At 55.4% G+C, this 11,586-nt stretch overlaps 1 protein-coding gene across 1 annotated transcript in view; it reads right to left on the reverse strand.

Moving 5' to 3' along the window:
- SULT2B1 (sulfotransferase family 2B member 1) overlaps positions 1 to 11,223 on the reverse strand; it is a 55,293-nt gene extending 44,070 nt beyond the window's left edge. Inside the window, exon 1 of the mRNA XM_045292644.1 lies at positions 11,153 to 11,223. Coding sequence (XP_045148579.1) covers positions 11,153 to 11,223 — 71 coding nt within the window. The remainder of the gene's footprint in view (positions 1 to 11,152) is intronic.
- Between the last annotated feature and the right edge of the window lie 363 nt (positions 11,224 to 11,586).

Raw genomic sequence — 11,586 nt, forward strand, 5'->3', positions numbered from 1 at the left:
CTTCCAGCCGACGCCTGTCACGTGACCCAGCCGGGGCTCCGCGTGGGGCCCACCCACTCCGGGGGTCAGCGGTTCAAAGCCACCAGCTGCGCCTGCCAGGCTGCACAGCCTCCTGAGAAAATCCGGCCACTTAAAGGCACTTTGCCACCAGAGCCGTTTCCGCGGGAGAAAGATGAGACTTTCCCTCCCCCCCAAAAGTGACAGGTTCGGAAACCCCCAGGGGCAGTTGCACCCTGGCAAACACAGTCTCCCCGAGTTGGAATGGACCCCCGCGGGGCTGGACTCGGATGAACTGAAAGGAGTTGGATCCATTGGGTGGCAGGGAGGGGGGGTTGCTTGTGTGGTTTCAGTGATGGCACCCCGGTGGCACCGTGGGCTGCCGATCACAAGGTCAAGGGTTCAAACCTACTGGGCACTCCACAGGAAAAAGAGACGAGGCTGTCCACGCCCATAAAGAAACCCACAGGGACAGTTCGACTCTGTCCCACGGGCCGATAGGAGTTGGAATGCTCTGGATGGCAGTGAGTGGTGGGCAGGGATCAAGCACTCAACGCTAACCCAAAGGTTGGGAGTTTGAGCCCATCCGCTGGGCCAATGGGCACAGATGAGGCAGTCTGCGTCCATCAAGATGTTTGGCCTCGGAAGCCCTATGGGGCAGTTCGACTCTTCCCTACAGAGTCGCTGTGAGTTAGTTCGGACTGGAGGGCAGTCCCTGCCCCCAGAGCCCTGCCCTCCAATATAACTTGCCGCCGTGATGGAAACTCCCCACCCACCCGCTGTCCAATGTGGGGGTCACCAGCCCGGTGGGTCTGCTGGACCCTTCAAACGTGGCAGGAACGGAATTTCTTTTTTCCATCTAATTTCATGTGACGGAGTAGAAGGAACCCACACACTCCCTTCCCACCCCTGCCCTAGGATTTTTCTGGGCTGCTATTTGGACCCTTGGTAGCATAGTGTTACCACATTGAGTTGCCAACAACTAACTGCTAGGTCAGCAGTTCGAAACCACCAGCCGCTCCATGGGAAGGAGATGGGCTTTCTACTCCCGAAAAGACTTACAGTCTCAGAAACTCACAGGGACAAGTAGATGGCGGCGGCGGCGAGTCTGTTTGTTTTTGAGAGGGGCAAGTACCCTGCTCCAGTAAAGATTTCCAGTTATGGAACCCCCAGTGGGAAGTTCTATGCCAACTAATTAGGACCCTATAGAACAGGGTAGAACTGCCCTCGTGGATTTCTGAGCCGGTAACTCTTTATGGGAGTAGAAAGCCTCTTTTTTTTTTTAAACTGTGCATATACTTTTACTATTTTTCTTTTAATTAAAAGATCATTTTATTGGGTGCTCTTTCCGCTCTTATAACAATCCATACATCCATTGTATCAGGCATATTTGTACATATTTTGCCATCATTATTCTCTAATTATATACGTTCTGTTTGAGCCCTTGGTATCAGCTCCTCTTTTCTCCCTCCCTCCCACTCTCGTGATTCTCAGAAATTATTATTATTTTCATATCTTACATCGGCTGCTGTCTCCCTTCACCCATGTTTCGGTTGTTCATCCTCCTGGAGGAGGGGCTGTTATGTGTCAATCATTGGATCGGTTCCCCCTCCTCTCCCCATCTTCCCCCTACCCTCCTGGTATTGATACTCCCATTTCTGTTCCTGAGGAGTTTATCTGACCTGGATTCTGTGTGTCCTGAGCTCTTATCTGTCCCTGTGTACATGCTCCAGCCCATCCCGCAGTGAAAGGCAGGACTGGGGTCATGAGAGTGGGGGGTGAGGAAGCCTCAAGGAACCAGAGGAATATTGTGTGTTTCATCGTTGCTATACTGCACCCTGGTTGACTCATCCCTTCCTTGTGACCCTTCTGTGAAGGGATGTCCCATTGTCTGCAGATGGACTTTGGGTGCCGCTCCGACCCCTCTCATTCTCAACAATATGTTTTTTTTGTTTATTTTGGGTCTTCTGATGCCTGTTACCTGATCCCGTTGACACCTCATGCTCGCACAGGCTGGTGTGCTTCTTCCATGTGGGCTTGTTGCTTCTCTGCTGGATGGCCCCTTGTTTATCTTCAGGCCTTTAAGACCCCAGACGCTATATCTTTTGATAGCTGGACACCGTCAGCTTTCTTCACCACATTTGCTTATGCACCCATTTGTCTTCCGCAATTGTGCTGGGAGGGTGAGCATCACAGAGTGGCAGGTTGTTAGAACAAAGTGTTCTTGCTTGAGGGAGAGTATGAGCAGAGGCCCAAAGTCTACCCACTTCCTCAATATATTATCATATAAATATATGTACATAGGCTAATACCTCTATTTTTGTAAATTAACTTATTTACATGAGTGCGCACCTATGTGTATGCCTCTGTCCATAGCTTTGCTTCCTAGATTGTTCTTCTGTTACCTTTTACCTTCACACTCGGCCTTCTTCTGTCTCTTTGTAATTCCTCTCAGCTAGATTGCTGTTGCTCCAACACCCCTAGGATCTTTATGTCCTCCTTGTTGTTGATTTTAGCTCCCTAGTTGTTCCCTTGTCTATGGCATTGTTTGCTCACCACTCCCTTCCCTCTAAGTCCCTCGGGAACCACCGGTTGGTCCTGTTGCAGAAAGCCTCCTCTTTAGCCCTCAGGGCAGCTGGCAGTTTTAAACTACGGACCGTGTGGTTAGCAGCCCAGTGCATAACATCAAGGCTCCCTTGAACATACCCTTGAACCTTCCATTCAGGTCTTGGAAAACTCTGTCAAGTCCGTTGAGGCCAGTCGTCTGCTTTTTCAACGCTCAGTTTGGTGAGATCTCAACTTGGAAGCCCCCCATCAGCTTGTGAACTGGCCGTCCTGTAGGTGGCCCTGCCTGGGAGGCAGAGGATGGGGATTATCTTCGCCTTCTGTGGATCCTTCATCGGTGGCACATCGAAATGGTCATATTTCAGAGGTCAGATGAGAGAAACGAAATCACAAAGCTGAAATTCATTGGTTTCTTCCCCTCTCTTGGTTAAAATGTATGTAGGAGGTGTTGGCGAGTCAGCGATAGAACTGGGGCCTTTCATGCTGTTCCACCCACCCCATCCCCTGCCCCTTTCCAAGGGTTTTCTTCACTGGTCAGAGGAACGCCGAGCCTCCGGAGCCATGCATTTCCTTAACCCTTCTCTTCTCCACCCGGCCCCTGAGGAACTTTGATCTCTACACATTTGCCCGCTAAAAACACATTTGGAGGTTTGTGGTTGGCTTCGAAGTTAAGACCGATGAGGAAGAAAGGCCTGGTTGTCACCTTCCAAAAGCAAGTGGAAACACCCCGTGGATCAGAGCCCATTGTGGGGGAGAGCTCAGTCCTCATTCTGTTGGGCAGGAGGTCGTTGTGGGTCAGGGCCCACCCCAGGACTGCTTGCAGCAAGAAAATGCTCACAATTGGGGTCTCTGGTCATAGGTTATCTGAGGGGCAGTCAGCACCTCGATTCTGACTCATAAGAACCCTGTAGGACAGAGCAGAACTCCCCTCCCCACGAGAGTTTCTAACACTGGACTTTTCCATGCAAGCAGACTGCCCCAGCGTTCTCCCTCTGAGCCACTGGTGGGTTCAAACCACTGATCTTTCTGTTAGTAGCTATGTGCTTAAAACCACTGAGCCACCTGGCTCAAGTCTTCGATCACTTAATGTTTCTCATAGAATGTGACCCATCCATCCCCCCATGAAGATGGCTGAAGGGGATGGTGGTGGGGTGGGTGACAACCTCTCTTTGGGTCCAAGGGTCTGATCATTCTACCCCAGGAATGACGCGTAGGCTCTTTCCAACCTGACTGCCATCGGGTCATTTTCGACTCCCAGCCACCCTGTAGGACTGGGTGGAACTGCCCCTGTGGGTCTATGAGACTGTGACTCTATCCGGGACGAGGGAGTCTCGTCTTTTTCCTGAGGAGCGGCTGGTGGTTTCAAACGACTGACCTTGCAGTGAGCAGCTCTGACTCGAGAGCCAATCCAAGCTCATTGCTGCCTCCCAGGGCCTCAGTGTTGCCCTCTGTAAAATGGGAGTCAGACTAACAGCAGAAGGTGCCAATTCACTCGGACTCTGGCCCGGGGCCTGGGGCCCCGGACCTGCCTAGGAAGGTCTTAATTATCGCCCTGCCCCATCGCCTCAGGAGGGGACATGGGGGGCGGAGGGAGGAGGGAATACTCTGAACCCTGACTCAGAAGATGCGGGCGGGCGGGGCCCCCCTGCCACCGCACCCATTTCACAGACTCGCCCACAGTCATCGGGCCTGCCTGGTGGGTCTCGGCCCCGTGAGCCAGCCACAGGGCGGGATTTGAACGCAGGGCTGGGGTACTAGTGCCTGCAGTAAGACGACACCCACTTTTCCTGATGGCTCGATCCCAGGCCTGCCTCCTGACCCGGGCCTGCCTCCCTACAGGAACAAAGATGGCCCGTTCCAGGGGAACCCCTCCCACAGCGACCCCACACGGCTGGAGGAGAGCTGACTGCCGGAGAGCTTCTAAGGGTGGACCCTTCTTTGTGTTAAACCATTCGGCTTTTAGATGTCATTATTTTCTGAGAAATATGTTCAGCCATTTGTTATATACTTTTGAATTTCATCTCCATGTAGAGAGAGAGTTATAGATATAGTTAGCTTTTGTGCCATTCCTCTCAGTAAGATGTAAGTAAGTAAGCTCCAGCAGGCAGTGTGTGTGTGTGTGTATGTGTGTGTGTGTGTGTGTGTGTGTCAGTTGCCCCTGTGGCATTGTAGGTCAGGCATTGAGTTCCTAAACACAAGGTCGACAGTTCAAACCTACCAGGCGCTCTGGGGGAGAAAGATGAGGATGCCTGCTCCCTTAGAGACGTACAAACTCCGACTGCACAGAGCAGTTTACTCTGTCCTATAGGGTCACTTAGAAGGCAGATCAACTTGACCAACCCCAAAGGAAATATCCAAACTCACTTCCATCCAGTCAATGCTGACTCATAGTGGCTCCATAGGACAGGGTAGAACTACCCCTGGGGGGTTGAGACTGTCAATGATTCAGGGAGAAAAAAGGTCTCATCTTCTTCCCCCCAGAGCAGCTGGTGGTCATGAACCTTTGAGCTCCAGGATCACAGCCCAACATGTGACCATGGCTCTTGACCATCCAGCTAGGAGAGACAGACAGAGTGTTAGTATCCCCAATTGGCAGCTGGATAGCGTAGTGATTATGCATTGGGCTGCTAACTGCAAGGTCGATCCTTTGAAACCACCAGCTCATGCATCCTGCCCTCCGCTCCCCGGCCCCAGGCCCTGGTATGGGTCTGGGAGCATCTTTCTCAAAGGCTCTCGAAAGTGCCACATCCACTGCACAGAAGCCCCTCTCTTGTCTCCACTGCCTTACTGAGGATTGATTGGTGTTACGCACTATTGTTTTAGATGCAGGCACTCTTGTGCAACACGTAACCTGTCCAACCACGGTAGGCAGCCCTGATCAGTCCAGGAAGGAGCTGGTGGTGATGGCTGCCAGTAGGCCTTGAGTAGACCCCAGGCACCACCATACGGAACGCTGCCTGGTCCTGGACCAGGCTGTTCAGCATCTTCACAAGACACAACCCTCCATTGAAGGGCGGATGGTGGCTAGCTGGGAATCGAACCCTGGTCTCCAGCCTGAAGGGTGAGAATTTTACCCCTGAGCCATCACAGCTGCAGCCATATAGCCTTTTCTTGTGTTTATCAGACTGGCTGGCTCATACAGACCGCAGGACCTTCGCACTGCTTCTTTGCTTCTTGACGTTAGCCCTTTCTTCCCCCCTTAGCTCCACCACAGCCTCCCTCTATCATCTCATAGCTTTGCTTGAATTTTACATTGTTTTGAATTTCAATCTGGCTTCTTCCGAGACCCCTGGCCCTCCTTCAGCCCAGGTGGCATAACACGTGCCTTGTTGGGCTGCTCACTCTAAGGTCAACAGTTCTAACCCCCACCAACCGATGTTGGAAGAACACGAGGCTCTCTATTCCCATCACGATTGAGTCTCAGAACCCCACTGGGGGTAGGGTGCTCTACCATGTCGTGTCCTGTAGGGTCCCTGTGATCGACTTGTTGGAGGTGAGTTTGAGTTTCTAACAACACTGATGAAACGTGCCCACGCGGGGCTCCAGAAGTCCAGGGCAAAGGGGCTTTCCCCAAAAAAAACTTCTGGAAGCCCCTGCGTGTATATAAAACAATCCAGGGCACATAGCATGGACGTATTCGAGTATTCCTGAATGGTGAGATTATGAGCTTCATGACAATTTATCTTGAAAACTGAAAACAACACGAACAAAACACGCCCCCCAAGCACCTTTCCCTATAAACGCGCACGCACTGTCCCCAGCGCAAGGCTCCATCACCTGGAGCTCCGCCTTGGAAAAGCCTCCAAGCGGCGGGGCGGGCCCTTCCCGCCGTAAGGAGGCAGAGGTCAGAAAGTGCTCAGGCAGGAGAGGCAAAGATCACGGGGTGGGGGTGGGGGTGGGGGGTGGCGTACGGGGAGTGGGCGGGAGGGGAAGTGGGCAGTGCCCAGGCGTCTCCAAGGCCACCAGGCCTCCCGTGCCAATGGCTGGCTCTCAGGAACGCATAGGTGAAAAAATGCACCTGCTGCCAGTCCTCAGGGCTTGGTTCCGCCCTGGCCTCGCTCCTCCTGAAATTCCTTTCACCCCAGCTCATCCCGTAGTGGGGGGGTGGGGGAGCTGCCCTGGGGCATTTCCTGGGAGGCTGTGCCACCTTCCGTGGGTTGCTCAGCTTCTCTGGGCCCCTCCTGCTGTGGGGTGGCCCCGAGTGGTCCTGCGGCCTCTATGGGGACAGACCCCCCCAAGTCATTCTTCCGTGGAGCCCCCCCCCCCCCTCCCCACTCCTGGGTGGGCGTGAACCGGCGACCTTTCTGTTTTCACCATCGGCCATAGTGCCTTGGGACCAGTGGGGTCCTCTCGGAAGGCTGTCAGGAGGTGGCTTCCATGAGGCCCCCCAGCCGTGGCTCAGCACCTCGGAGTATTTCACCCACGGAATCGAATGAACTCAACAGGGCGGGGAGGGTGGGGGGGTGTCATAGGGATTCGTGGAGAGGCCTTTGGAGACTCGCAAGCAGTTGGCACTCCACCACGCCCCACAAGGTGGTTGGTTCGAAACCACGGGGGTGGGGGGCGCCCAGGAAGAAAATCCTGGCGATCCGATTCCCTGAAGATAGCACCCACGGCAACGCGGCGAAGCACCGTTCTACCGTGACACACGCGGTCAATGCGGGGACAAGTCCACCTGACAGCGATGACTTTGGGGTTCCCCAGGGATTAGTGGGGCCCAGGGCGTGGGGTGCACGCAGGTGCTTCACACACTCTGCTGCCAAGTGAAGATTGGCGATTAGAGCCACCCAGATGTGCCTTGGAAGAAAAGTCTGGCGATCTACTTTGGAACCATGCAAACCGAAACCCAACTCACTGGCGCCCAGTGGACGCTGGCTCACTGCGACCCCCGAAGGCCTAGGGTGGAACTGGCCCTGTGGCTGTGCGAGGCTGTAACTCTCTAGGAGAAGAAAGCCTCATCTTTCTCTCGGGGAGCGGCTGGTGGTTTCGAACTGCTGGCCTTGGGGTTAGCAGCCCGACAGGTAACCCACTGCTCCCCAGGGCTCCTTTTCCAAGTCACCAGTCACTGAAGATGCTATGGGGGACAGTGCTACCCCGACGGGGGCCCCACAAGGCAGTATCAACCTCAGGGCAGCTGTCTCCTCTGGCTCTGTCCTCGGTACACTGAGTCTAACTGCCTCAATCCCTGCCTGCCCTGACTTCGAAATCTACTTCGTCTATCTTGCCATTTCCTCGTTAGTCAATTCGATCCATACAAGGCTACATGGCACATAGGCAAATCAGCCAGCCTAATTTACCAGGAACTCCTGGAATGAGAACATTCGGACCCTGTGTCTGGTCAGCGTCTCTGATCCCTTCCCTGCCCCGTCCGCCTCTTCCTCCAACCGATACCCCGCATGGGCATGGCAGCGTTAGCATTCCCGTATATTGGGTTTTTGTTTGTTTGTGTGTCTCCACATAAAAGCTTATTCCCAAAGCAGTAGATGATTTCATTTTTCTCCTTTGGGTGGTTTCCTGGGCACTACATTTCCCCTTTAATTTCAAGGGGTATTGTTGTCTGTACAGTCTTGGAAACCCCCAGGGGCAGTTCCACTCTGCTCTATTGTGTCGCTAGGGGCTGGGAATCGACTCGATGGCAGTGGGTATATTCATGGAGGAACTTTGGTGGTGTAGTGGCTTATTTGTTAGGCTGCTAACCTCAAGGTCAGCAGTTCGAACCCACCAGCGGCTCCACAGGAGAAAGGTGAGGCTGTCTGCACCCAGAAAGATGTACCATCTCTGAAACCCACAGGGGCAATTCTACCCTGTCCTGGAGGATCGTGTGGCGTGGAGATCGGCTCGATGGCTGTGAGCTTGTTGGGTTTTGTACTCCTGGGTCCTTCCTGCCACCCAGGCTGCCCCTTCCTCGAAGTCTGGCTTCTTTGTCCTGCCATGCCTGGCCTGCCCCCCTCTCACATATCTGCCCAACCCTGACTCACGCTCCATCACCCCCATCACGTCACTCAGGGGCCCCAGCTCACCTCTGTTCATTCTCTCATCTCACCTCGGAGGTGGCCCGGGTCCCTGAGCCCAGTCCAGTTCTGCCTCTCTCTAAGAGCCAACCACCATTTGCCTACTAGGGGGGAGAGCTTGGGGACAGATGTGAGAGCCAGGACCCATACCGTTCTGGAAGTTTCCTCCGGCCCCTCGTCGAGGCGAGGACTCTGCCCTCTTAGAATCTTAAAAGCAGAGAGGATGCCTGTCAAGTACAGGGGGAGGGCAGAGGCCATCTGGAGAGAAGAAGATGTGCGTGCAAAGGTCCTGAGGTGGGAGGTTCAGCTTGGGCTGGGTCGGGAAGCAGCCAGGGGGAGGTTTGGGCAGGCAACAAGGCCAGGGCAGGAGGTCTCAAGCTGTGTAGTAGGTAGAGCGGAGAGGTGAGGAGGAAGAAGAGAGGAGAAGGGAGATCCTCGCCCCCCCAAAAAAACGTCACTCCCTCATCTTTTTTTTTTCCCACTCCCCCATCTTAAACCAGGTCTTGATCTGGCCTGATGGTTCCTGCTTCAGAAGATGAGAGGCAGCGACACAGTTTAGCGGTGGACACTGGGGTACCCCCAGCAAGCATGAGAGCTAGGAAGGGCCAGGGATATTGATTGGGGGCTTAGAAGAGACCTCTCGGGTATCCCTGCCAAGGGCACCAGGCATGCAAAGGCACTGGGGCAGGGAACAGAAAGGTGTGGCCTGGGAATCTGAAGCCAAGGGGGTGGGGGTGGAGAATGGAATGAAGAGGGGGAGGGGGGTTGGGCTGTGGGTTGGGCAGGATGAAAAGATTTGGGGGGCGGGGGAGAGCCTGCTGAGGGGCTGGGGGCTAAGGAGTGGAGGGATGGTGGGCTCTATGGGGAGACAGGGACACAAGGGTCCAGAGTAGGGAACTAGACGGAGTCAAGGCATGGCCACAGGACCAAGAAGAGGAGGTAGCCTGAGAGAGCTGGGTGCTGGAGGGATGAGGCCTGGGGCAAGGACAGTGTGGGGGGTCCAGGTGGGGGGGTCCCACCTGGTTGGTGACTGGGAGCATCTAGGAGGAAGAAGAATTTTGAGGGTACCCTCCAGCTTGGTGGGGATGTTGTGCAGATAAGGTGCCTGGTGTAGGAGTGGAGCCACCCAGAGGGAAAGAAAGGGTCTAGCCTAGTGTGTGTGTGTGTGTGGGGGGGGTGGTGGTGGTGGTGGTGTTGTCCACAAACTTTGGAGATGGAAGAGCCAATCCTGTCCCTCACAACATTATAAAAATTGTTCAAGAGCCCTAAGTCTATTTTTTACACACTAATGAAATCATCATGATCGAAGTGATACCCTTCCAAGATTTGATAACCGAACTTCAGAGCCACCTGTCCATCCCAGAACAGGATTCTTTTTCATTGATCTTTACAGCGAGGATCTTTGTGTCCGCCCCCACTCCACCCCACTCCACCTCCCCCCCACCCCCACATTTCTTAGATGCGGAAGACTGAGGATCAGAGAGGTCAAGGTCACACACTTGAGCTAGTGCTCCTGGGTGGGGGTGGGGGGAGGGGTAGACACAGAAGAGACGGGTTCCCCAAAAGCAAGAACCCAGGATCCAGCCTCTCTCTTGAAGGAGAAGCTATACAACCTCCAGCGAGGCCCAGAAGCTACTCTGAGCAGAACCACAACCAGTCACTCTTAACCCCAGGCCCAGAGACCCACTCTGAGGCCAACTTGGATCACACAGCCACCAGGATGCAACTAACCTCTGTAGCTAGAGAGTGCTGGGTGAGCAGGGAGGGAGACCTATCCCCCCACCCCTCACCAGCCGAGGTTCCCAGGGCCAAGGAGGTCCCGGAAACTCTACAGTACAGATGAGACAACTGGCCCCAAGGCCCAGGGTGACCGAACGGGCCCAGGGAGGCCAGCTCAGCAGAGCAGGTTGGAGATAGTGAAAGCAGTTTACTGTGAGATCTTGGGCAACCTACCTGCCCTTTCTGAATCCTGACCTCTGAAAAATGGAGGCATTTGGCAAGGGGCCCCCAGGATGCTTGGGGCTCCGGGCTGTGGAGGCAAGGGCTCCAATTGCTTCCAGCATCTCAGTCTAATCTGGTCCCTTCCAGCCTCCGTTTCCCCATCCGCTCTTCAGTGTCTGACTCGTTCTCAGGAACTTTGAGAGGTTGCCGAAGACGGTCCTCACTCCTGGGCGATCAGCTGGCGCAGTGCCCCTTAGCCCCCCACCCCCACCCCATCGCTTCCTTTAGGATTCAGTCCACCACTCCGGGACTCACACACACCCCAAGTCCCTCTCTTCTGTGCCCCAAACAGGCAGGTGGCACATTCTGAGTCCCCAGGGGAAAAGCACTCCCATTCAATGAGGGCTCGCTTGTCCCAGGACTGGGAGACAATAGACTGGCGGACTGTCAAGACAGAAAGAGAAGCAGAGGCCCAGAGGTTGCTGACCCCAGCGACGCCCCAGGCGGAAGGAGTCTCCAGGACCGGCTGTGGCATTGCGCGCCTCCCACCCCAGGGCGCCGGGCCCTGCTGAGCGCGGTTGGCGGTGGGTGGGGTGGGGGGCTCTCGGAGCTGGCGCCCAGGTGTGAGTGAGCCTTACCTGATCTCCGTGATGTTGTTCTGGTAGGTGTCGCACAGGCCCGGGATCCGGGGCTCGGCGGACCCGTCCATGGCGGGCGAGGACCTGCAGGGGAGGACGCGCAGGGATCAGGCGGCTGGAGGGCCAGGTGTGCGCAGCGGCAGCGTCTGCCACCCGCGGAGCCCCGCCAGGTGCCTACCTCCACGCCCGGCCCAAGGGGAGGGGCAGCACCCAGCCGGTTCTCCCAGCTGCTACCCACGCCTCCAACAGCGGGGAGAGGCACCCAGGGAGCCTCCCTTAGCCGAGGGCGGGGAGGGGTGGTGATGGGCGGCCTGAGGCCAGCGCGGCCTGCCGGCTGGCCGGGAACCCGGCGCCAGCCTCACCCCCATCTTCCTGGCTGACGGTGTGGGCGTGTCTGTGCCCACCTGGAAAATAGGGCTCCGCACGAAGCTCAG

Source organism: Echinops telfairi, unplaced genomic scaffold, assembly GCF_000313985.2.
Source record: "Echinops telfairi isolate 266 unplaced genomic scaffold, ASM31398v2 ScPeMD7_655;HRSCAF=1070, whole genome shotgun sequence".
NCBI lineage: Eukaryota > Metazoa > Chordata > Mammalia > Afrosoricida > Tenrecidae > Echinops > Echinops telfairi.